The 26,942-nt window shown below is 44.1% G+C and overlaps 1 protein-coding gene across 2 annotated transcripts in view; it reads right to left on the bottom strand.

Annotated features, from left to right (window-relative positions):
- LOC146798598 (solute carrier family 22 member 6-A-like) overlaps positions 1 to 22,694 on the bottom strand; it is a 536,863-nt gene extending 514,169 nt beyond the window's left edge. For both annotated transcript variants that reach the window (XM_085625904.1, XM_085625905.1), the window contains exon 1: positions 21,868 to 22,694. In XM_085625904.1, coding sequence (XP_085482030.1) covers positions 21,868 to 22,269 — 402 coding nt within the window. In that variant the 5' untranslated portion in view covers positions 22,270 to 22,694. The remainder of the gene's footprint in view (positions 1 to 21,867) is intronic.
- Positions 22,695 to 26,942: the final 4,248 nt, after the last annotated feature.

Genomic DNA, 26,942 nt, shown 5'->3' with positions numbered 1-26,942 from the left:
ACAGGTGAGGCTTTTCAGGATCCTCCTCATATATGCCTTAAAGGCATCCCATACAATTCCTGGGGAAGCAGTATCTTTGTTGTTGACAAAATACTCTGTTGCTGCTTTCTTCAGAGCTGTCTCCACCCCCTCTTCTAGAAGCGGGGCACGCTTTAGCGTCCATCTCTTTGGTGGCTGCGGTCCAAGTGCTTGCAAGGTTACTATTGCGGCTGAATGATCTGAAATGTGATCTGGGAGGTGTTCCATCTTTTTAATATTCGTTGCAAAACATCTATCAACCAAAAAATATAATCTAGAAAAGTGATGGTGCTTTTTACTATGATACGTGTACCCCCTCATCCTCCCTTTCAGATATCTCCACAAATCCAATAGATCGAGATCCTGTATCATACTTTTCAAGGCGTTCCTCATTCTAGGGACATATGCACTTTCCCCTCTTGTTTAGCGGTCCAATACAGGATCCATCAATACATTAAAAGCCCCCACCCACAATTGCAGGAGCTATGGATTATACTCGTTGGGCCCGTAAAACCCAACACATAGGAAATCCCTATCCGCCCACTTTAAATGAGCTAGAGCCCATCTGCCCGAGCTGTCCGTACTCGACTCCTTAAATTCTATCCCACATTCACTCCTAACTAGGATTGCTACTCCCTTACAGCACTGTGGTTGATCGGAGGCGATGAAATTTTGGACCCACCCACACCTACCAAACAGCTCCTTACTACTTACAGCTCCTTACTTTCTTTTGCAACTAAGTGCGTCTCCTGTAAAATCATAATTTGTGCTTGTCTGTTCTTTAAATATTCCATCACTTTCCTCTGTCTGGGTTTAGACCTAAGACTATTCACATTCCATGTAAGAATGTCGATACTCGGAATGTTAGCCATAATGATTCCCAAGATGTTCCGTTCCTTGCTTCTTTACTACGTTATTAAAATTCTTCTGCATAAAAGGTTCTGAGGACTTTTTTGTTTTTTTATCCCACTGCACCCCACCCGTGCTCCCCCACCACCTTCCCACCCCACCCACCTACACCTACCCTGGGGAACCCTCCCTATCTTTTTAGGCATAGCAATGCTAATGGGCGTACCATTGGGGGAGTTCTGCTAATACATTGATACTTTCAAATGATCTATCCTGTAGCCCTATCGGTCATTTAGCAGTATCTCCCTTTCTGATCCTATCAATTAATGATTCCACTGCCTCAACTGTCTGAAGGTTATACATTTGTTTATTCCGCATGATGCGCTGCATTGTGGGGAATTTTAACTGGACTTTTGCTCCCATTTTCCGGAGCTCCTCCATCTTGCCGCCTAACTCCAACTGCCTCTGCTCCGTAGCCTTACACACATTGGATCTAACAAGCAGAGAATATCCATTTACTGAATAGGGTCCATTTTTTAGTGCTCTACTGAGTATCTCTTCCTTGATGGTATAGGAGAGGAAGTTTACCAAGATCTTCCTAGGTTTAGTTCTTTGCAAGTTACGCCGGAACGGCTCTCTATGCGCCCTCTGAATTTCATGCTCTAGATTTATCTCTTCCTTATCTTTCAGGATTTTTTTCCGTAAGGGGGAATTATAAAGACCTTCATATCCGATCATTCCTCGGTTTCAGGAATATTCAGAAACCTTAGGTTATTTCTGCGAGATTGGTTCTCCACCCTCTCCAAATCTTCTCTTAAGGCTTGATTTTGCCTTCCGAGTTTAGAAATCTCAGATGCGTTCTTCTCGACATCCTGCTTCACTGTGCCTACTTCTTCCTCCAACTTCTTAGTAGGCAGGATTACTTCATCCAGCTTCAGCGTTAGCTCAGAACATGAAGCTTGTATACCCAGTTGATTTGCCTCTGATACCTCAAAGCGCTTTTTATATTACTCTTCAGATCCAATATTATGCTTGCCAGAGTGATTTCTACATCTTTGATCGCTTCGTGCATTCCCATATCCGAGCAACTCTGTCTGTCCCCATTTGCTTCTAGAAGCAGAACTTCCTGGCCTTCAGGTGATGCTAGTACTGCAAGCCTGTTACTCAAGGGGACAGTTATACTGACTCCCTGGGGTGCCCCAGTCTCATCCCTTGACGTGCTCAATTCCATCAAACTACCAGTACTATTTGCACTTTTTTCTGCATTGATGGTAGTATCTGATACATTAGCCCTACTCCTAGGCATATCTGAGGTGCACTCTAGGGTAGGCCCTTCTGAACTGGGGCTTGAACTCCCTGCGCCATTTTTCTGCATACTTGGAAGCACCCGGAAAAAGGATTTAAGTGAGGGAGTAATTTTAACCCTGGAGGGTAATGCGCCAGATTTTTTTATGCTTTTCCCCGGTTAGTTTTCCCGACTGGAGACTTTCCTAACCCTCTACCTTGGGAGCTCCCTCCTTGTCGCCCCCACTTTGCCTTAATAATAGTTTAAACTCCTTGTGGCAAATCTGCCAATGCGTCTGGTGAAATAGGCGGATTTGCCTTACCTCCGATGTTCCTGGTCCTCAATGTGTACCTGGAGGGAGCCTCACCTTCCTTGTTATTTCCTGTCTTCACATGCAGATGCCGTCCCCCACTCCTACTCAGCTCTCCATGCTTCAGCTGCTTTTGCTGTTTTGCCACTCTGCTCAGGCCCCTCTCCTCATCCCCCACCTCCTTGACATACTGCAGGCAAGCTTGACTTGTTCTGCCTCTGCCTCTGCCTCTGCCTCTGTCTCCAGCTCTGATCCCAGCCTGCCAGACTCACTGAAGACTTCCTGCTCCCTGGCTCCAGCACATCCCTGGGAGCCCTCGCTTCAACCTCTGGTCTCCTCCCAGCAGAGAAGCACCGCGTTCCGAGATCATCCCTAGTGCCAGGAGCCCTGTAAGTGCAAGCTCCTTTTTTCTGCTTGATTTATGCCCTATTTCAGCTTTCGTGCAGCCGCGTATCTGCCGCTCTCCCGAGAACACTTCCTCCATAATGGTGCCCGCGGCTGCTAGCGTCTAGCTAGTAGCCACCATGTTCCCTAAAAAATCCATATCCTGAAGGAGGTACACAATACAATACTATATTTATATAGGGTAGTCAGGGTAGTTAACTGGTTCCCTATACATCTTGTATAATAGGGTTGGAAAACAATCAACCCACACCCTCATCAAGTCTTAGAATTGGCAGCCCTTCTTTTTATTTTCCACATATAGCCCAAGAATTTGGCAATAGAGCTATATAATGGACGAGGGTCAGATCTCAGAATTCTAAGAGCCATACAGCAACGTGTGCCCAGACGCTTACAAATAGGCTTGATCCATCATCTTCGTGATTTATCATATATAAACAATGGGCTAGATATGTAACAGTAGCATTGCAAATAGGGCACAATCATCTATCATTTAAGGCCCATTTTATGAGTAAACGTACCCACCCTGATTTGAAAGTATAGTTCCCTATGCAGAGAAAGGGTGATCATGTATTAATAGGGCTCCAGATAACTAGAGCTTTCAAAATCTAAGGTGTAAGAAAAATTATTGTACATATTTGTTGTGTTGCGTTTTGTTATAGTGATTTTGTTGTGCTGTGTACTGCTTTGCATTTGTTGAGGTGCTATTCTGCTTTGTGTTTTAATATGATGTTTTCTGCTGTGCTCTGTAATTACTTTGAAGATGTCAACAAAAACTGTTACATCTACAGCCCAAAAAATTATATTCTTTTAAAGTTCTGGTGGCAGACAACCATATATCACTGTCTAGTGTGGTAAAATGCAGCTGCTGCAGCTCCTCTACTAATTTAAGACAACTTTCAGATCGAAACAGTGGCAGAGGCAAAGCCTTAAATTAGCACTTCCAGTTCTTACTTTATGTGGTATGACCCTACAGTGTTTTAAGTCAATGTATATGAAATAGTATGTCTTAAATACATGATTTGGTACCATTTTTAGGTCTTCATTAAAGACTCCCGTTACCTATCTTGTTTGTGAAGGAACCTACTATGGATCATACCACTTACAGTTGAATTAGAGACCGCCCATTGCCTACCATTCGTTGGCCTAGTTGTCACTTTCATTTGCTTGCTTCCTATTTGATGGGTTGCCTTCCTCTTCTTGTGTCTGTCCCTCATTTGGAGCATAGCCTCGTTACCATCCAAGGCCTGACACACAACATAGGATACACCCTCAACCCTATCTTCACAGCTGCTAAAAAGGTTACCTTCAGCCATCTCACCCCACTCACCTAGATGGACCACTCCATTGTACACTTACACATCAATACAACCCACTCCAGAATACCAAGGCCAGCCAGCAACTTCAGATGCAAGTTTTGCAAGAAGCAGAAGTGAACTGGACTCACACCTTCAGATCATACCAACCTGACCTCACTGGCAACTGGCAGAACAACATACAGGATTTTCGGCAACATAATCCCAGGCTGCTCTAACACACTAGCCCCCCTGAAGGAAGTCAGTCAAACAAGAACCAACACTCAAGCCTGCAGACTGAAGACCCGAGAGACTTCAAACATTACCACAAACAGCTGGAGAGAAGATGGAGAACCTACCAAGACGCCAATTAACGGAGCACCTACAAATCCACACTTGAAAGATACCACAGCCAGATCAGAGCAGCCAGGAAAGCAGCCCTTACACTAAGAGTGGAGACTAGCTCCAATAACTGCATAGAAATCTTCAACATCATCAGATAATTCTCAAACCCCTCAGCAGCCACCACCACCATCACCCCATCACAGTACCTCTGCAACAAACGTTCCTACTTTTATCACAACAAAATACTCAAGACATCTAGTAACTTTGAATCCCGACACACTGCAGAAGACCCCATCGGACTACTGCCCAGCACCACCATGAACAACCATCAAGTAATGAACTGGGGCCCCCTCACCACATAAGTCAACACTGAAATTATGAAATCTATCTCTCAGGATCCCTCATCTACCCCTGCTCACACCATATCGACTACTTGGGAGCAACCTTGATCCGTGTGTACTTTGCCACCATCATCAACACCTTCATCGACAGCACAACATTTTCAGACAACTGGAAACACTCCAAAGTCAAAACCTTCCAAAAAAAACCCTTGTCAGACCCGAAACAACTCAGTAACTACAGACCAATCTCACTCCTACCCTTCCCTTCCAAAGCCATGGAGAAAATAATCAACTGGCAACAATCCAACCATCTAGAATGGCACCACCTCCTGGACATCACTCAGTCAGGATTCCCCAGACGGATCATCATAAAGGGGAAACTGCAGCTCTCATCCTTCTCGACATTTCCATAGCTTTCAATACCATATCCCACAGTACCCTCATCTCATGAGTCCAAGCCGCCCATAGATGGATAATCTTCTCACACTCCATTAGAACTCTGCGAGTCAGATTCCCACCTTACACCTCTGAACCCAAAAACCTGTGAAGTCCCACAAGTATCTTTCCTCAGCTCAACCCTTTTTAACCTAGATATATGCCTCTCACCCTGGTCAGAGGTGCTCAGAGATTCAACATTGTCTTATCTGATGATGACACAAAGCTCATTCTTTCCCTCGCCGATGAAAACAACACCACTAGGACCAGATTCACAACCTGCATGACCAATTTGGCTAACTGGATGAAAGAGAACTGCTTAAAACTCAACATGGACAAAGCAGAAGTCCTGAACTTTGGGAACAAGAGCTCTCCATGGGACTCCGTTTGGTGGCCTGACAAATTGTGACCCACGCCCAACCCTACAGACCACGGCAGAAAACTCTGATTCATCCTGGACAAAAAACACATGATGACCAAGCAAGTGAACACGGTTACCTCTTTCTGCTTCCTCCTACTAAGAATGCTATGCAAGATCTTCAAGAGGCTTTCATCAACATGAGATGCACAGTCACCCAGGCCCTCATAACCAGCAGACTGGACTACGGCAATGCACTCTATGCCGGCATCTCCAACAAACCTACCAAAAGACTCCAGGCCATACATAACACTGCCACAAGACTCATCCTAGACATCCCACACACATCACTCCCACCTCAAAAAACTACACTGCAAAAGCTGCAAATTCAGGATACTCATCCACGCCTACAAAGCCCTTGAAAATGCTGAACCTGCCTATTTCAACCACCGCCTTTACTTCTATCACCCATCAGACAAAATGCTCAGCCTCTCTCTCATTCACATGCATCCCTCTCATTCACAGAAGCAAAAGAGAAGGCCAATCCTATTCTACATTGCCTCCACGACCTGGAATATCCTTCCCCAACACATCCAGATCCCCCTCTCTTCTCGACTTCCTCTAAAAACTGAATACCTGGCTGTTTAAGTAGGAGCTCTGCTCGGCCTACACTCCTGCTCCAGTCCCTGTATACCCTTACGGGTGATATGTTGTGCTCTACACTTTGACTTAACATAAAATGCCACAACATAACATCCTTTTGAATGACTGAGTTGTATAATCTCACTGCTCACATTTTATTAACTACTATTTTATTTTTCATTAAATGCTAAATTAAAGTGCATGTGTTTTCTTGCTCTATCTCATGTGCTGCTTCTCCTTCAAATACCTCCATTGCTGCTCTTTCATCCGCCGCATTAAGTCTTCTGTTGCTCCGCTACTGCTCACAGTCAAAGCAAATGATTTATTTAATAATTATTTTTTTTCCAGGCCTGGCAGCTGCTCTCCATACCACTGGAGTCAAGCTAACCTGGCTGATGAAGGATGAAACCCCGACACCGGTCTTAGCAGGCTTGTTTTACAGTCCAGGGAAAACCTGGCCTGGCAGTTCGGGCTGGACTGTTCCCATAGGGAACAGTGTCAAAACTGATTTGCATATGGCTGGGTTTAAACTGGAATGGATTGGGGAGCAAAAAAACGATGGATGTAGGCCCAGATCTCTGCACTCGGGTGAATGTTTGACATTGTTCAAACATTCTGTCCATCACATGTTCTTTATTCATTTGTCACCCCAAGTGGGATGGGTATGCCCAGATGTGGGTCTTGTGCTCCCCATGCCACTGGAGTCAAGCTGACTGGGCTGATGAGGGGTTAAACCCTGAAACCGGTCCTAGGATGCTTGTTTTACAGTCCAGGGTAAATTTGGCCTGGCACTTCGGTCTGGACTGTTCCCATGGGGAACAGGGTTAAGACTGACTTGAATATGGCTGGGTTTAAACTGCAATGGCATGGTGAGCAAAAAACGATGGATTTGGGTCCAGATCTCTGTACTGCGGTGAATGTTTGACATTGTTCAACATTCTGTCCATCACATGTTCTTTTTGAATTTTTCACCTCTAGTGGGACAGGTGTACCCAGATATAGGTCCTGTGCACTCTATGCCACTGGAGTCAAGCTAGCTTGGCTGATGAGGGGTGTAACCTCAAAACTGGTCCTATGCTACTTGTTCTCCAGTCCAGGGAAAACCTGGCCAGGAACAGTGTCAAAACTGATTTGCATATGGCTGGGTTTAAACTGTAATGGATTATGGAGCAAAAAAACGATGGCTGTAGGCCCAGATCTCTGTAATGGGGTGAATGTTTGACATTGTTCAACATTATGTACAGCACATGTTAGTTTTGCTATTTACTGCCAGGCTGCTCCACGGTGCAATAAAAAGTGTTTTTCGCATGTATGTTGCTCTTTGCCCCTGCCAATTTCCGGTTGCTTCTCACCGGCTCCTCCATTGCTCCCTCATCCTTTCAGTCCATTAAATATATTGGGTTTTTTGGAAGACTTTGCAACTGCCATTTGCTGCCAGATCGCTCTGAATTCCCTAAAACACCATTTTACACTAAAAAATATATTGTTTTTAATTTACTGATCCCAGTAGTGTTTGGTATCCTGGTTTGGCAAATTGAAAAAAAACAATGCCTGTGTCATTCCACTGGTGCGCATATGAGGATGAGATATGAGCGTACATATTTAATGGCACTTTTTTTCTTCTTATTTGGCCGATGCTGCAGAGCATTGGCAGAAAACATTGTCAAACCCAATAGGTCAACAATACGACAGTGCAATGCTTGTTTTCTAAAGGTATTCATGTGGAAGAAAGAACATCCTGAACACCTCTGGTAAGGGCAAGGTCGCTCATTTAGTGTAATATTAGAATGGGGTCTGGTATGATTTTTTTTTTATTCCGGGTGGTTTACCGACCAAATTTGTTTCCTTTGACACTAGAGAATTGTAGATACGTTTGCACTTGCTTCTGCATTTACAAAATCCTCATGACTGAGGACAGAAACTCTGTTCTACTAAAAATGTGGTGAGGCAGCAAAGTGTTGAACGGTCATGCATTTTGCAGCATTTGCTTTCTTGCATTACAACCTTGACATACTTTGTAAAACTATTAGAAAACCACTGAGAAAGATAGAAATCCGGAAAACAAGTTTTAAATATATATCATAGCAACAGCCTGATCTCAATGACATATGTGCAATTTCTCTGCCATCTGGACGTCTGTGGTGTTGCCTTTTAGAGCTTGGCTACCCCAGATCTTTATCGTTCTCATGTCACGTGGTTCTTTCATGTCAACATGGTTGCATTCTGGCATTATTTGTCCCGCACCAAGAAGATGAAATGATTTGCATCTTGGCAACTCAGGGGCATATTAGTAAGGAGATGATATAAAATTATCACCGCTTTTGCGTCCGTTTTCAGACGAAAAGCGGCGATAATTTTATCGCCTTATCAGCAAGGTCACGCAATCGCGTGAATCCTTGCATTAGCTCCCTTTCTCGTAACGCCCACCTTTGCATCTCTAATGAGATGCAAAGTGGGCGTTCCGTCCCAAAATAACTGGAGAAATGTCGCTAACCGACATTTCTCCAATTATCAATGAGCACGCTAACAAGTATAGCAATAAGAAAAGTAGCGCTAACATTGGTTATCGCTACTTTCCTTACGCCTGCTTTTAGTTTGACTTAGCCATTATATCCAATGTAAGGTGGATATCATGGCTAAGTCTGCCCTGCTCTATCAACAAGTTATCGGTCAACTTTGTGAGATTATCACTGGATTTCCAGCGATAATCTCACATTTGGCAGTTAGCACTTGGAATTTTATCACTTTTGAGATAAGCGTTGCTGATAGCACGCTATCTCAGAGATAAAATTCCACATTACCCGGCGATAATTATCCTAGCGCTAAGTGCGCTTAGCGATAATTATCGCCGGTCCTTCATGATATGCCCCTCAGTTTTTATTACTGGGTGGGCATTGGCGCCGGTGACAAGTGAGGGAAAGTTCAAATTATGAAATATGTTGTCTCTTCAGAAGCATACGCAGGGCTGATGCTTTTGGTGAAGTAAGTTAATCACAAAGAATGCAAATTCCCACATTCAAATCAAAAGACTCAAATGTATCTCCGTTATTACCATTCATGCATTTATTGTCCATTTGTTTATTCATTTAATGTTTTATATTATTATGGTACCACCCACCAGAGGGTTTACAATGATTGCATTAATGCGTAAGGGCAACAACACAAAAGTACATTAATTGCTCTGCTACCTGTACAAATTTGCATTGACAGTGGGACCGGGCGACCTTACAAAATGCAGTTCTTACATTAATAATCGTAAAATTGTCAAATTTGTTTATAAGTAGTGGTCTAAATGTCAGTTCAATGTAGGCCGCACTAATCTAGGTAATTCGTAAATGATGCACGACTGTATGCACACAGGTGCAATCTGTAATTGCACCTTTTTTCTGCCACCATCCCGCACAGTCATAGGGGGATAGAGACATTTTGTTATAGTGATTTTGTTGTGCTGTGTACTGCTTTGCATTTGTTGAGGTGCTATTCTGCTTTGTGTTTTAATATAATGTTTTCTGCTGTGCTCTGTAATTACGTTGAAGATGTCAACAAAAGCTGTTACATCTACAGCCAAAAAAATTATATTCTTTTAAAGTTCTGGTGGCAGACATCCATATATCACTGTCTAGTGTGGTAAAATGCTGCTGCAGCTCCTCTACTAATTTAAGACAACTTTCAGATCGAAACAGTGGCAGAGGCAAAGCCTTAAATTAGCACTTCCAGTTCTTACTTTATGTGGTATGACCCTACAGTGTTTTAAGTCAATGTATATGAAATAGTATGTCTTAAATACATGATTTGTTACCATTTTTAGGTCTTCCCTAAAGACTGCCCTTACCTATCTTGTTTGTGAAAGACCTACTATGGATCATACCACTTACAGTTGAATTAGAGACCGCCCGTTGCCTACCATTCGTTGGCCTAGTTGTCACTTTCATTTGCTTGCTTCCTATTTGATGGGTTGCCTTCCTCTTCTTGTGTCTATCCCTCATTTGGAGCATAGCCTTGTTACCATCCAAGGCCTGACACACAACATAGGATACACCCTCGACCCTATCTTCACAGCTGCTAAAAAGGTTACCTTCAGCCATCTCACCCCACTCACCTAGATGGACCACTCCATTGTACACTTACACATCAATACAACCCACTCCAGAATACCAAGGCCAGCCAGCAACTTCAGATGCAAGTGGAGCAAGAAGTGGAAGTGAACTGGACTCACACCTTCAGATGAAACCAACCTGACCTCACTGGCAAATGGCAGAACAACATAAGGATTTTCATCAACATAATCACAGGCTGCTCTAACACACTAGGCCCCCTGAAGGAAGTCAGTCAAACAAGAACCAACACTCAAGCCTGCAGGTATACAGAAGACCAGAGAGACTTCCAACGTTACCACAAACAGCTGGAGAGAAGATGGAGAACCTACAGAGACGCCAATGAACGGAGCACCTACAAATCCACACTTGAAAGATACCACAGCCAGATCAGAGCAGCCAGGAAAGCAGCCCTCACACTAAGAGTGGAGACTAGCTCCAGTAACTACATAGAAATCTTCAACATCATCAGATAATTCTCGAACCCCTCAGCAGCCACCACCACCATCACCCCATCACAGTACCTCTGCAACAAACGTTCTTACTTTTATCACAACAAAATACTCAAGGCATCTAGTAACTTTGATTCCCGACACACTTCAGAAGACCCCATCGGACTACTGCCCAGCACCACCATGAACAACCATCAAGTAATGAACTGGGGCCCCCTCACCACATAAGTCAACACTGAAATTATGAAATCTATCTTCTCAGGATCCCTCATCTACTCCTGCTCACACCATATCTACTACTTGGGAGCAACCTAGATCCGTGTGTACTTTACCACCATCATCAACACCTCCATCGACAGCACAACATTTTCAGACAACTGGAAACACTCCAAAGTCAAAACCTTCCAAAAAAAACCCTTGTCTGACCCGAAACAACTCAGTAACTACAGACCAATCTCACTCCTACCCTTCCCTTCCCTTCCAAAGCCATGGAGAAAATAATCAACTGGCAACAATCCAACCATCTAGAATGGCACCACCTCCTGGACATCACTCAGTCAGGATTTCCCAGACGGATCATCATAGAGGGGAAACTGCAGCTCTCATCCTTCTCGACATTTCCATAGCTTTCAATACCATATCCCACAGTACCCTCATCTCATGAGTCCAAGCCGCCCATAGATGGATTACCTTCTCACACTCCATTAGAACTCTGCGAGTCAGATTCCCACCTTACACCTCTGAACCCAAAAACCCTGTCTGTGGAGTCCCACAAGGACCTTTCCTCAGCTCAACCCTTTTTAACCTATATATACGCCTCTCACCCTGGTCAGAGGTGCTCAGAGATTCAACATTGTCTCATCTGATGATGGCATTTAGCTCATTCTTTCCCTCGCTGATCAAAACAACACCACTAGGACCAGATTCACAACCTGCATGACCAATTTGGCAAACTGGATGAAAGAGAACTGCCTAAAACTCAACATGGACAAAGCAGAAGTCCTGAACTTTGGGAACAAGAGCTCTCCATGGGACTCCCCTTGGTGGCCAGACAAATTGTGACCCACGCCCAACCCTACAGACCACGTCAGAAAACTCTGATTCATCCTGGACAAAAAACACATGATGACCAAGCAAGTGAACACAGTTACCTCTTTCTGCTTCCTCCTACTAAGAATGCTATGCAAGATCTTCAAGAGGCTTTCATCAACATGAGATGCACAGTCACCCAGGCCCTCATAAACAGCAGACTGGACTACGGCAATGCACTCTATGCCGGCATCTCCAACAAACCTACCAAAAGACTCCAGGCCATACATAACACTGCCACAAGACTCATCCTAGACATCCCACACACATCACTCCCACCTCAAAAAACTACACTGCAAAAGCTGCAAATTCAGGATACTCATCCACGCCTACAAAGCCCTTGAAAATGCTGAACCTGCCTATTTCAACCACCGCCTTTACTTCTATCACCCATCAGACACATATGCTCGGCCTCTTTCTCATTCACATGCATCCCTCTCATTCACAGAAGCAAAAGAGAAGGCCAATCCTATTCTACATTGCCTCCAAGACCTGGAATGTCCTTCCCTAACACATCCAGATCCCCTCTCTTCTCGACTTCCTCTAAAAACTGAATACCTGGCTGTTTAAGTAGGAGCTCTGCTCGGCCTACACTCCTGCTCCAGTCCCTGTATACCCTTACGGGTGATATGTTGTGCTCTACACTTTGACTTAACATAACATGCCACAACATAACATCCTTTTGATTGACTGAGTTGTATAATCTCACTGCTCACATTTTATTAACTACTATTTTATTTTTCATTAAATGCTAAATTAAAGTGCATGTGTTTTCTTGCTCTATCTCATGTGCTGCTTCTCCTTCAAATACCTCCATTGCTGCTCTGTCATCCGCCCCATTAAGTCTTCTGTTGCTCCGCTACTGCTCACAGTCAAACGCAAATGTTTTATTAATTAATTATTTGTTTTGCAGGCCTGGCAGCTGCTCTCCATACCATTGGAGTCAAGCTAACCTGGCTGATGAAGGATAAAACCCCGAAACCGGTCTTAGCATGCTTGTTTTACAGTCCAGGGAAAACCTGGCCTGGCAGTTCGGGCTGGACTGTTCCCATAGGGAACAGTGTCAAAACTGATTTGCATATGGCTGGGTTTAAACTGGAATGGATTGGGGAGCAAAAAAACGATGGATGTAGGCCCAGATCTCTGCACTCGTGTGAATGTTTGACATTGTTCAACATTCTGTCCATCACATGTTCTTTATTCATTTGTCACCACAAGTGGGATGGGTATGCCCAGATGTGGGTCTTGTGCTCCCCATGCCACTGGAGTCAAGCTGACCGGGCTGATGAGGGGTTAAACCCTGAAACCGGTCCTAGGATGCTTGTTTTACAGTCCAAGGTAAATTTGGCTTGGCAGTTCGGTCTGGACTGTTCCCATGGGGAACAGGGTCAAGACTGACTTCAATATGGCTGGGTTTAAACTGCAATGGCATGGGGAGCAAAAAACGATGGATTTGGGGCCAGATCTCTGTACTGCGGTGAATGCTTGACATTGTCCAACATTCTGCCCAATACGTGTTCTTTTTGAATTTTTCACCTCTAGTGGCACAGGTGTACCCAAATATGGGTCCTGTGCACTCTATGCCACTGGAGTCAAGCTAGCTTGGCTGATGAGGGGTGTAACCTCAAAACTGGACCTATGCTACTTGTTTTCCAGTCCAGGGAAAACCTGGCCAGGAACAGTGTCAAAACTGATTTGCATATGGCTGGGTTTAAAATGTAATGGATTATGTAGCAAAAACACGATGGCTGTAGGCCCAGATCTCTGTAATGGGGTCAATGTTTGACATTGTTCAACATTATGTACAGCACGTGTTATTTTTGCTATTTACTGCCAGGCTGCTCCACGGTGCAATAAAAAGTATTTTTCGCATGTATGTTGCTTTTTGCCCCTGCCAATTTCCGGTTGTTTCTCACCGGTTCCTCCATTGCTCCCCCATCCTTGCAGTCCATTAAATATATTGGTTTTTTTGGAAGACTTTGCAACTGCCATTTGCTGCCAGATCGCTCTGAATTCCCTAAAACACCATTTTACACTAAAAAATATATTGTTTTTAATTTACTGATCCCAGTAGTGTTTGGTATCCTGGTTTGGCAAATTGAAAAAAAACGATGCCTGTGTCATTCCACTGGTGCGCAAATGAGGGTGAGATATGAGCGTACATATTTAATGGCACTTTTTTTTCTTATTTGGCCGATGCTGCAGAGCATTGGCAGAAAACATTGTCAAACCCAATAGGTCAACAATACGACAGTGCAATGCTTGTTTTCTAAAGGTATTCATGTGGAAGAAAGAACATCCTGAACACCTCTGGTAAGGGCAAGGTCGCTCATTTAGTGTAATATTAGAATGTGGTCTGGTATGATTTTTATTTTATTTCGGGTGGTTTACCGACCAAATTTGTTTCCTGTGACACTAGAGAATTGTAGATATGTTTGCACTTGCTTCTGCATTTACAAAATCCTCATGACTGAGGACAGAAACTCTGTTCTACTAAACATGTGGTGAGGCAGCAAAGTGTTGAACGGTCATGCATTTTGCAGCATTTGCTTTCTTGCAATTACAACCTTGTCATACTTTGTAAAACTATTAGCAAACCACTGAGAAGGATAGAAATCCGGAAAACACGTTTTAAATATATATTATAGCAACACCTGATCTCAATGACATATTTGCAGTTTCTCTGCCATCTGGACGTCGGTGGTGTTGCCTTTTAGAGCTTGGCTACCCCAGATCTTTATCGTTCTCATGTCACGTGGTTCTTTCATGTCAACATGGTTGCATTCTAGCATTATTTTTCCCGCACCAAGAAGATGAAATGATTTGCATCTTGGCAACTGAGAGGCAGATTTACAAGCCCCGTACGCCACATTTGCGCCGCTGTTGCATCACTTATGTGATGCAGCGGTGGCGCAAAGCCAGCGCCATGCTGCGGGGTATTTACAACGTAACGCATCTAGGGAGATGCGTCACGTTGTAAAGCCCTGCGCCACATGTGGGCGTTCCGGCACGGGGGGGGGCGTTCCGGCGCAGGAACGTCTCCTAAAAGTGGCTGAGTGAAATCACTCAGTCCCTTTTACGGCCATGCTGAGTCAAAACCCTGCGCCTGCTTGAAGCAGGCGTAAGGATTGACGCAGCATGTTAGGCAAAGGGGCACTCCGAGCCTTGCTGGAGCGGTGTCGCGCTTGAGACGCGACTCCAGCAATGTGTCACCTTTACGGCAGCAGATGCATCACGCATTTGTCTATTCTTGCCCCATGGTGCGCCGCATTGTAAATGTGGCGCATCCATGGTGGCGCAAGAGTTGTCTGCTGTGACGCAAAATAACTGGCGCATCCCTGCTGATATGCAGGGATGAGCCACTTATTGTAAATCTGCCCCTCAGATTTTATTACTGGGTGGGCATTGGCGCCGGTGACAAGTGAGGGAAAGTTCAAATCATGAAATATGTTGTTTCTTCAGAAGCATACGCAGGGCTGATGCTTTTGGTGAAGTAAGTTAATCACAAAGAATGCAAATTCACACATTCAAAACAAAAGACTCAAATGTATCCCAGTTATTACCATTCATGCATTTATTGTCCATTTGTTTATTCATTTAATGTTTTATATTATCATGGTACCACCCACCAGAGGGTTTACAATGATTGCATTAATGCGTAAGGGCAACAACACAAAAGTACATTAATTGATCTGCCACCTGTACAAATTTGCATTGACAGTGGGACCAGGCAACCTTACAAAATTCAGTTCTTACACTGATAATCGTAAAATTGTCGAATTTGTTTATAAGTAGTGGTCTAAATGTCAGTTCAATGTAGGCCGCACTAATCTAGGTAATTCGTAAATGATGCACGACTGTATGCACACAGGTGCAATCTGTAATTGCACCTTTTTGCTGCCACCATCCCGCACAGTCATAGGGGGATAGAGACATTTTGTTATAGTTATTTTGCTGTGCTGTGTACTACTTTGCATTTGTTGAGGTGCTATTCTGCTTTGTGTTTAAATATAATGTTTTTTGCTGTGCTCTGTAATTACGTTGAAGATGTCAACAAAAGCTGTTACATCTACAGCCAAAAAAATTATATTCTTTTAAAGTTCTGGTGGCAGACAACCATATATCACTGTCTAGTGTGGTAAAATGCTGCTGCTGCTGCAGCTCCTCCACTAATTTAAGACAACTTTCAGATCGAAACAGTGGCAGAGGCAAGGCCTTAAATTAGCACTTCCAATTCTTACTTTATGTGGTATGACCCTACAGTGTTTTAAGTCAATGTACATGAAATAGTATGTCTTAAATACATGATTTGGTACCATTTTTAGGTCTTCCCTAAAGAGTGCCCTTACCTATCTTGTTTGTGAAAGACCTACTATGGATCATACCACTTACAGTTGAATTAGAGACCGCCCGTTGCCTTCCATTTGTTGGCCTAGTTGTCACTTTCATTTGCTTGCTTCCTAATTGATGGGTTGCCTTCCTCTTCTTGTGTCTGTCCCTCATTTGGAGCATAGCCTCGTTACCTTCCAAGGCCTGACACACAACATAGGATACACCCTCAACCCTATCTTCACAGCTGCTAAAAAGGTTACCTTCAGCCATCTCACCCCACTCACCTAGATGGACCACTCCATTGTGCACTTCCACATCAATGCAACCCACTCCAGAATACCAAGGCCAGCCAGCAACTTCAGATGCAAGTGGAGCAAGAAGCGGAAGTGAACTGGACTCACACCTTCAGATCAAACCAACCTGACCTCACTGGCAACTGGCAGAACAACATAAGGATTTTCAGCAACATAATCACAGGCTGCTCTAACACACTAGGCCCCCTGAAGGAAGTCAGTCAAACAAGAACCAACACTCAAGCCTGCAGGTATACAGAAGACCAGGGAGACTTCAAACGTTACCACAAACAGCTGGAGAGAAGATGGAGAACCTACCGAGATGCCAATGAACGGAGAACCTACAAATCCACACTTGAAAGATACCACAGCCAGATCAGAGCAGCCAGGAAAGCAGCCCTTACACTAAGAGTGGAGACTAGCTCCAATAACTGCATAGAAATCTTCAACATCATCAGATAATTCTAGAACCCCTCAGCAGCCACCACCACCATCACCCCATCACAGTACCTCTGCAACTAACGTTCCTACTTTTATCACGACAAAATACTCAAGACATCTAGTAACTTTGAATCCCGACACATTTCAGAAGACCCCATCGGACTACAGCCCAGCACCACCATGAACAACCATCAAGTAATGAACTGGGGCCCCCTCACCACATGAGTCAACACTGAAATTATGAAATCTATCTTCTCAGGATGCCTCATCTACTCCTGCTCACACCATATCTACTACTTTGGAGCAACCTAGATCTGTGTGTACGTTACCACCATCATCAACACCTCCATCGACAGCACAACATTTTCAGACAACTGGAAACACTCCAAAGTCAAAACCTTCCAAAAAAAACCCTTGTCTGACCTGAAACAACTCAGTAACTACAGACCAATCTCACTCCTACCCTTCCCTTCCAAAGCCATGGAGAAAATAATCAACTGGCAACAATCCAACCATCTAGAATGGCACCACCTCCTCGACATCACTCAGTCAGGATTCCCCAGACGGGTCATCATAGAGGGAAAACTGCAGCTCTCATCCTTCTCGACATTTCCATAGCTTTCAATACCATATCCCACAGTACCCTCATCTCATGAGTCCAAGCCGCCCATAGATGGATAACCTTCTCACACTCCATTAGAACTCTGCGAGTCAGATTCCCACCTTACACCTCTGAACCCAAAAACCCTGTCTGTGGAGTCCCACAAGGATCTTTCCTCAGCTCAACCCTTTTTAACCTATATATACGCCTCTCACCCGGGTCAGAGGTGCTCAGAGATTCAACATTGTCTCATCTGATGATGACACTAAGCTCATTGTTTCCCTCGCCGATGAAAACAACACCACTAGGACCAGATTCACAACCTGCAAGACCAATTTGGCAAACTTGATGAAAGAAAACTGCCTAAAACTCAACATGGACAAAGCAGAAGTCCTGAACTTTGGGAACAAGTGCTCTCCATGGGACTTCGTTTGATGGCCAGACAAATTGTGACCCACGCCCAACCCTACAGACCACGCCAGAAAACTCTGATTCATCCTGGACAAAAAACACATGATGACCAAGCAAGTGAACACAGTTACCTCTTTCTGCTTCCTCCTACTAAGAATGCTATGCAAGATCTTCAAGAGGCTTTCATCAACATGAGATGCACAGTCACCCAGGCCCTCATAAACAGCAGACTGGACTACGGCAATGCACTCTATGCCGGCATCTCCAACAAACCTACCAAAAGACTCCAGGACATACATAACACTGCTACAAGGCTCATCCTAGACATCCCACACACATCACTCCCACCTCAGAAAACTACACTGCAAAAGCTGCAAATTCAGGATACTCATCCACACCTACAAAGCCCTTGAAAATGCTGAACCTGCCTATTTCAACCACCGCCTTTACTTCTATCATCCATCAGTGAAATATGTTCAGCCTCTCTCTCATTCACATGCATCCCTCTCATTCACAGAAGCAAAAGAGAAGGCCAATCCTATTCTACATTGCCTCCAAGACCTGGAATGTCCTTCCCCAACACATCCAGATCCCCCTCTCTTCTCGACTTCCTCTAAAAACTGAATACCTGGCTGTTTAAGTAGGAGCTCTGCTCGGCCTACACTCCTGCTCCAGTCCCTGTATACCCTTACGGGTGATATGTTGTGCTCTACACTTTGACTTAACATAACATGCCACAACATAACATCCTTGTGATTGACTGAGTTGTATAATCTCACTGCTCACATTTTATTAACTACTATTTTATTTTTCATTAAATGCTAAATTAAAGTGCATGTGTTTTCTTGCTCTATATCATGTGCTGCTTCTCCTTCAAATACCTCCATTGCTGCTCTGTCATCCGCCCCATTAAGTCATCTGTTGCTCCGCTACTGCTCACAGTCAAACGCAAACTTTTTATTTGCTAATTATTTTTTTTCCAGGCCTGGCAGCTGCTCTCCATACCACTGGAGTCAAGCTAACCTGGCTGATGAAGGATAACACCCCGAAACCGGTCTTAGCAGGCTTGTTTTACAGTCCAGGGAAAACATGGCCTGGCAGTTCGGGCTGGACTGTTCCCATAGGGAACAGTGTCAAAACTGATTTGCATATGGCTGGGTTTAAACTGGAATGGATTGGGGAGCAAAAAAACGATGGATGTAGGCCTGGATCTCTGCACTCGGGTGAATGTTTGACATTGTTCAACATTCTGTCCATCACATGTTCTTTATTCATTTGTCACCCCAAGTGGGATGGGTGTGCCCAGATGTGGGTCTTGTGTGAGTCAAGCTGACCGGGCTGATGAGGGGTTAAACCCTGAAACCTGTCCTAGGATGCTTGTTTTACAGTCCAGGGTAAATTTGGCCTGGCAGTTTGGTCGGGACTGTTCCCATGGGGAACAGGGTCAAGACTGACTTGAATATGGCTGTGTTTAAACTGCAATGGCATGGGGAGCAAAAAACAATGGATTTGGGTCCAGATCTGGTCCTGTGCACTCTATGCCACTGGAGTCAAGCTAGCTTGGCTGATGAGGGGTGTAACCTCAAAACTGGTCCTATGCTAGTTGTTTTCCAGTCCAGGGAAAACCTGGCCAGGAACAGTGTCAGAACTGATTTGCATATGGCTGGGTTTAAACTGTAATGGATTATGGAGCAAAAAAACGATAGCTGTAGGCCCAGATCTCTGTAATGGGGTGAATGTTTGACATTGTTCAACATTATGTACAGCACATGTTAGTTTTTGCTATTTACTGCCAGGCTGCTCCACGGTGCAATAAAAAGTGTTTTTCGCATGTATGTTGCTCTTTGCCCCTGCCAATTTCCGGTTGCTTCTCACCGTCTCCTCCATTGCTCCCTCATCCTTGCAGTCCATTAAATATATTGGTTTTTTGGGAAGACTTTGCAACTGCCATTTGCTGCCAGATCGCTCTGAATTCCCTAAAACACCATTTTACACAAAAAAATATATTGTTTTTAATTTACTGATCCCAGTAGTGTTTGGTATCCTGGTTTGGCAAATTGAAAAAAAAACGATGCCTGTGTCATTCCACTGCTGCGCGTATGAGGGTGAGATATGAGCGGACATATTTAATGGCACTTTTTATCTTATTTGGCCGATGCTGCAGAGCATTGGCAGAAAACATTGTCAAACCCAATAGGTCAACAATACGACAGCCACTGGCCTGGGTGACCTTGCAAAATGCAGTTCTTACACTAATAATCGTAAAATTGTCGAATTTGTTTATAAGTAGTGGTCTAAATGTCAGTTCAATGTAGGCCGCACTAATCTAGGTAATTCGTAAATGATGCACGACTGTATGCACACAGGTGCAATCTGTAATTGCACCTTTTTGCTGCCACCATCCCGCACAGTCATAGGGGGATAGAGACAAAACAAGGAACATGATATAATTTCCCTTTTTCCATAGTTTTGCCTGAAACATCTTTAGACGCTAGAGTATTACATATCGAAGTTCTAGCAATGACGACTTAATTCCATGTGAACAACACGTACAAACCATTAAAAGTCAAAGGGTCCTTTATCGTCCCAAGACTTGGCAATTGATTTATTGGGATTTAGCAACTGCTGGTCATTGCATGGGTACTTGCAGACATTTCCCCAGGGGCAACAAAGTTTGGTCTGTGATGTGTCTGAGGGCTCCAATGAAGCCAACAGGGTATATAGCGGTCGAGCGAGGGAGTTGGGAAGTTTGGTGGTAAGGTGGGTGTAGGCAAAAGAGAACAATATTCATCTAGGGGCATATGTACCAACATCTCCATTTGCGATTCTCAAATAGAGATTTTTTGAGAATCGCTATTTGAGAATTGCAAAACGGGATGTATTTAAAAAATCGCACAAATTTTGCGATTTCTTAAATGCTTACGCAAACTTAAGAAATCGCGAATTTAGCGATTCCTTAAGATTGCGAGGCTGAAATGCCTCATACATCTCCTTTTGCGATTTTGTATTCGCAAACGCTGTTTTTTTGCGATTCGCAGCGTTTGCGAATACAAAATCGTTTGATACATATGCCCCCTAGTGTCTGAATTAAACAATGTCAAACCAGAAAACCTGTGATAAATCCCAGCTTCCCCACTTTACCAAATTGTGTGATCCTAGGCAATTGTTTAATTTGACTTTCCCTCCTTTATTTTCATAATCACATATAAGAGGACCTCGAAATACATTATTTCTGTGTGTGCTCTGTACAAAACCTGCTCCTGTGTTTGATTTAGAAAACTATGGTGTTGTTCCTGTATAATAGGAACCAACGCCACCGAAAGAGTGCACATAACATCTGACTAGCCTCTTTAGTTCACTATTCGAGTAGTTGTCATGTTAAGGAGAAGAATTTATGTTTCTCAGCTCATGTTTGAAAACTATCACTGTTAAAAATACGCTTCTCAATGTACCGATATAATCAATTGCACTAAGGGGAAATGATCTGCATGTTAATTAAATAGACTTTTAGAATTTTAAAGAGACTGTCATATGTTTAAGCTGCAAGATGCCTTTAAAAATGAAGGTGTTTCCTGTCTATGTAACATCTTTGTATTGTTAGTGCTGAGTCGAGCAAACAGCAGCCCAGTGCTGCTGTCGACAGGTGACCTCATGTAAAGGTCAAGGGGGGCTGTCTTTGAATATCAATAAATGATTTACCTAGAGGACAGGTAAGGGCTCCTCTTGAAAGCAACGGTGCTGTTGCTTTTGCAAAGGTTTGGGCAGGAGATAAACTGAAAATGACAGCATAAGTAGAGAAAATCTTCAAAACAGAGACCATGGACAAACTCAATACATGCTATTGTCTCAGGATTGCAATGGCTTGATCTCTTACCTCCGTGATGATTGTGGAAGCAAATTCACTCCGGTCATAAATCCATCCATCCAAGCAGGGCTCCATGTCTGCTCTTGTAGAGTTGTCACGTGTGATGTTGGGGTTCACAAACCTCCACTGGGCTTTGGTGAACCGCAGGCATTTCTCAGGTCTCTGATTCTCATCCAATGGGATGAAAGCTCTCAGGGCCTCTGTAGAGCCCAACTTCTCCGTCACGTTGGCCCAGGTTGTGTCATTTTCTGTGGCATGGATTTGGCAGTGATGTTCTGATAAGGCGGCCGTGAAGTTCTGGAGAATGTTGTGGCTGGCCATCATCAGGATGGGGATGGCTAGCAAAGTAACCTGAATAAACTGAAAGCGGCCCATGCCGCCGACCTGGTCGAGGAGATCTCCAAACGACATGGTGGCGCACACAGGAACACAGCAAGCTAATTTAATCTGAGGTAGGAAATTATGCTCCTCCCAAATCAACTTGTAGTGGATAACAGAATACTTATGTATGCCTTTAATGTACAGAAGTACAGATATACAGAAACCAGGAGTGTCTTTATTACTAGCAGATGGTGCTTGTCTCAAGTCTGTTGAAGGCTAGAGTTGCTCCTAGTTACAGACAGGCTGGGGCTTTGATTTAACCTTGCTCCCCGAGCTGGCTTGGAATGGTTGGAATTCGCCCTGCTTCTACTTTTCTACTTCTGCCTTCGGATGCCCAGTGCGGTCCAAGCCAACGGTGCTCCTGTCCGGGCCTTCTATAGAGGAATGGCCGCGCTTACTCTCCGGACTGGGGAGATGTTCGGTTGAGAAAGAGGGAGGCAGCGGTTTCCAGTCCCAAGTTGCGGCAGGTCGTCGAAATGATTCTTTCCTAGATTATATAAGATTTCGCTGCCTTGCCAAGTTAAAGTTTTACTTTTATTAAGTAGGATTAACTGCGACAGAAGGATCAAGTAACAGAGGGTATTTCGTTTATGTGGGGTAAAGTGCATGCACACGATAAAATTGTGCCTTGGCTGTGTTAGCAGAGGGATTTTGCAAGTACCGTTACCAGGCAATGGGTTTAAAGGGATTTACAATTGCCACCGTAAAGCAAGTTCAACACGTGCAGCACCTTAGATGTGACAACATCAGAGTCGGAGTAGGAAATAAAATAAGCCTCGACAGCAAAATAAAAGTTGCTTCCATGAGCCAATCAAAGAACTAACACTGTGGCCCATATTTACAAATCGGGCCCGTTTGGGAATTTTTCGAGGAGCTGTACCTGTGCTTTGCACGTTATGGAAGACTGCATGCATTTGTGCTTGCTTCATGCAACGTTTGTGGTAATATCTTGGAAATCAACATTAAAAAGCGACCGACCAAGACCATAAAAAGTCCAAAAGCAACCCAAAAAACTGGTCTGCACTTTGATCTGCCAAAGCAGCCATTTTGCACTCCCTGATTGCCAGTGTGCGTGCGCATGTGTGTAAATGCATGGTTGTGAGTGTTATGTGCATGTGTGCGTGTGTGTCCCGTCCACCACCCCTCCCTCCCTCCCTAACTTACCGGCCGCCCCTGCAGTATAGAACAGAACGAACCTGGACATAATGGAGATTATTGGACGCTCATTGGTCGAATATTGGTTGACAAGTAAAATTGATACTTGTATAGCACACTACTCACCCGCAAGGGTCTCAAGGTGCTTGTACGAATACCGCTGTGGAACCCATCCTGGCTTTCCCTGTGAGGCGTCCACTCCTGGGCACCCCCAAGGTGGAGGCCAGGCATCCTTAGCGTTGTGGGGGCTGTTGTGGAGATTAAGCAAGCTATTGCCCAGAGTGGGACTCCATGATTGGAATGGCACCGAGGAAAGAATTATCAGGTCCGTGGAATGTTTGAGCCCAAGACCCGCCGAGGCGGGGAATTGAACCCTGGTCCTGGGCTAGACATCTGCATCAGGGTCTGCTGCTCTAATCATTGAGCCACACTTCTCCACAAGTAAGTTTGACATTGGAAGTTATCTTTCATCCTTTTTTGTTCCATCACACACACACACACACACACACGCACGCACACCCCCACCCCCTAATTTGATTGAGGAACTCAGGGTCAGCTGAAAGAAGAGTCAAGGATCAGAGAGTTACACTTAGTTTAGTGACTGTCACCCATCAAGGCTGGACTCTGATGCAAAAGCAGCTCTGAACATATTTCACAGCAGCTCCATAATATGCTGAGTGAATGACCTCAGCGAGCAGGGGGGCTTGGAAGAGTCCTCTTCTCATAAAAGTAGTTTAAAACACAGCCCACTTTTCGGCTGACTTTTCCAATTGTATTGGCTAAGATGCTACAGATCTGCAGAATAACCTATGAAAAGCCCCAATGACCTAGGGGCTGGCATAGTACTCATCAAGACTATTTCTCTGCAACAGCAATGCATGTGTCAGGGCTGCCCCTTGGGTTGGATGGGTTCAGGATCCCACAGCCCACCCACTCTTGGGAGCAGCACACTGCCCTCTAGCCTACAGTGGTTTCCCTTTAGCTTCTTGCCGCATGGGAATTCATCTTTCCCCACTAGTTTTTCACTTGGCTGAAATGTCAAACTACGTTTCTGCTTTTTTGGGCACCTATAAAGAACAAAGGCGAGCAAAAAAGTAATTGACAAGCTCAGTGGACAGTTGCGCACACGGAAGGAACTTTTAGGGGCACATTTATGAGCTTGTGAGACAGCTCACTACTCTGCGAGACGGGGAAAGGGCACGAATGCGCCCCATTTAAGTCAATACAGTGCATTCCTGTCCTTTTCCTTGCGCTGGCCCCCTTTTGGCAGCTTAGCACCAACATATGCACCCTTGCACCATGGTGCAAGGGTGCCTGTGTTGCATGCAGGTTTGTTTTTGTGCAGGAAGGGGCACCTTCCCGTTCAAAAACAATCCTGGGAGGTATATTCCTCTTTCTAAGTGTGCTACAGAATGCAGCACACATAGAAACAGGAGAAAACAAGGAGAGATTCAGATATTTCTCCTCTTTATGCTTCCCCTTGGAAGGTGTGGGATTTTGGAACATCCCTAAGTTTACAAGTTCTTGTAAATCTGGGGAATCATCAAAATCGATCGGAGCTGCATGGCAACACCCACACAATGCCCTTGAAAAGCCTTCCCAGGGCAGAGTAATGCAACACAGTGATGAGCGCTGCGCTGCGCTGCGCTGGGCTGTGTTACTCCAGATTTTTGAAGCCATTCAGAGCCATGCAAAGTGGCTTTGCGTGGCTTCAAAAATCTGACTTAAAGGTTTGCTTCATTCATGTACCACATTGTGTGGTGCAAACGTGAGGCAACTCTCTCATAAATATGCCCCCTAGTGTCTGATGTACAAAGCCTCTTTTGTCGTTGCAACGCCTGCAATTTGCAAAATCACAAGCTTTGTGACAGCAAAAAAGGCATATTGCAATGTTCGAAGAGTTGATTGCGAGTAGTAAAGCACAAATGGCTTTCAGACTCATAGTGTACATATTCCGACTGTGACGATACTGTAGGAAAAAAGAAGTAAAATGGGTGTCCCCTGCTCTTTCCAAATCCCAATCGAGTGAATTCATATTTTGATACCAAAGCTGTGGAAACAAAAAATGGATGTCAGCACCCAAAAGGGGGAGCTATCCATTTCTCAAAGTGAAACTGTTCCCTTGTACTGTGTAGAGGGTGTGCCCTGGGGGGACAAGGATGCTGTAAAACACAATAGAGTTTCTCCTTCATAAATATGACACCCCTGATAAAGATTCCACTCGGAAGTCCTGGAGCCTGCCTTATAAAGGTTAGGGAATCTGCATTTATTTCCTGTCAACCCAGAAAATGGCTTCAGAATAGACACCTTTCATCTAGTTTGACCGCTTGAGTACCTCTGTCGGCACAACTGCTTAATATCAAGCTATCCCTGCTTCCAGTACTTGGCTTATCACTTTCAAAACGCACCTCCCTGAAGCCTTGTGTAAATACTATTGAAGACAATGGGGTAGCTCCAGGCTTCAAATGGCTGGTATAAGCTTGTAGCTCCAGCATTCCAATATTTGTCTTCATGTTTCACCCTTTTTAATTTAGAACATTCTACCCGAGGGTAGGTGGAATATTCTTATAGCCTTTTAGCCCTTCTGCCTCAGGCTATACCGGTTGTTAAAGGCCCTCTCCTTCGTTATAAGCCCTCACCGCAACTCAGGTTCAGGGCCTTTAACAACCGTTATAGCCCTTGGCAGCAGGGCTATAAGGCTATAATAGGACACTAGAGTTGTTGTTCCAGTCTCCTCCCATCTCCGAGGCTAGGACTAGGCAGATACCACTTAGAAGTGGTTCTACCCTACTGCTTTGCTCCATTAGGGTGATTGGAGGTGTAGTGCTTGAGAGAGGAGAGGAGAGAATCAGCCTGACACTGAAAAATAATAGTAAGGGAGAAGTATATGGATCTGCATGGAAATGAGCTATACGCTCTAAGCTTGCCTCTGACAGATAAGAGATGACACAATCACTGAGCTGAAGGTTGAAAATTTCAGCTCAAGATAGTAGTGTCTCGAGTCCAGATTAGACTAGACTGGATTTTGTTGTCCTACTAGAGCAGAATCCACTCAGTACCCAATAACTGGGATCTTTCACTTCCCCATGTGTGTGGTTAATGGCTGTACTTATTTTTGTTATCTTTGACACTGCGTGATATTTGAATTGCGTTCTTTGTAAGGGCACGTTTTTTTGAAAGACATGTCATTGAGCAAAGAACAAAATACATTAGAATACATTGCTTATGTAAAGATGGGAAATTGTAATTTCTTAGAGTTAAGTAAAATACCATTTATACCCACATTTGAGAGAGAAAAAAATTAGTTGAACAAGGAGGAAAATGCGAGGTGAACCCATAAGTTTTAATTAGAGAAAAAGAAGAAAGAGAGAAAAAAGGAGAATAGAAGAAGAAAGAAAGAAAAACTACAATAAATAAATACATCTAGTGATAGCCTTATAGATAAAGAAAAAGAACACGGATTTCAGCATGCATAACACAAACATAAAGATATTCCATAATGAGTTAAGCAGGTGATACAATATACAGTTAAGAGGGAGGGGAGAATC

The sequence above is a fragment of the Triturus cristatus genome, chromosome 9 (genome assembly GCF_964204655.1).
Source record: "Triturus cristatus chromosome 9, aTriCri1.1, whole genome shotgun sequence".
NCBI classification, from domain to species: domain Eukaryota; kingdom Metazoa; phylum Chordata; class Amphibia; order Caudata; family Salamandridae; genus Triturus; species Triturus cristatus.
Note: the sequence above shows the minus strand (reverse complement) of the source record. Positions and strands in the feature narration are given on the sequence as shown.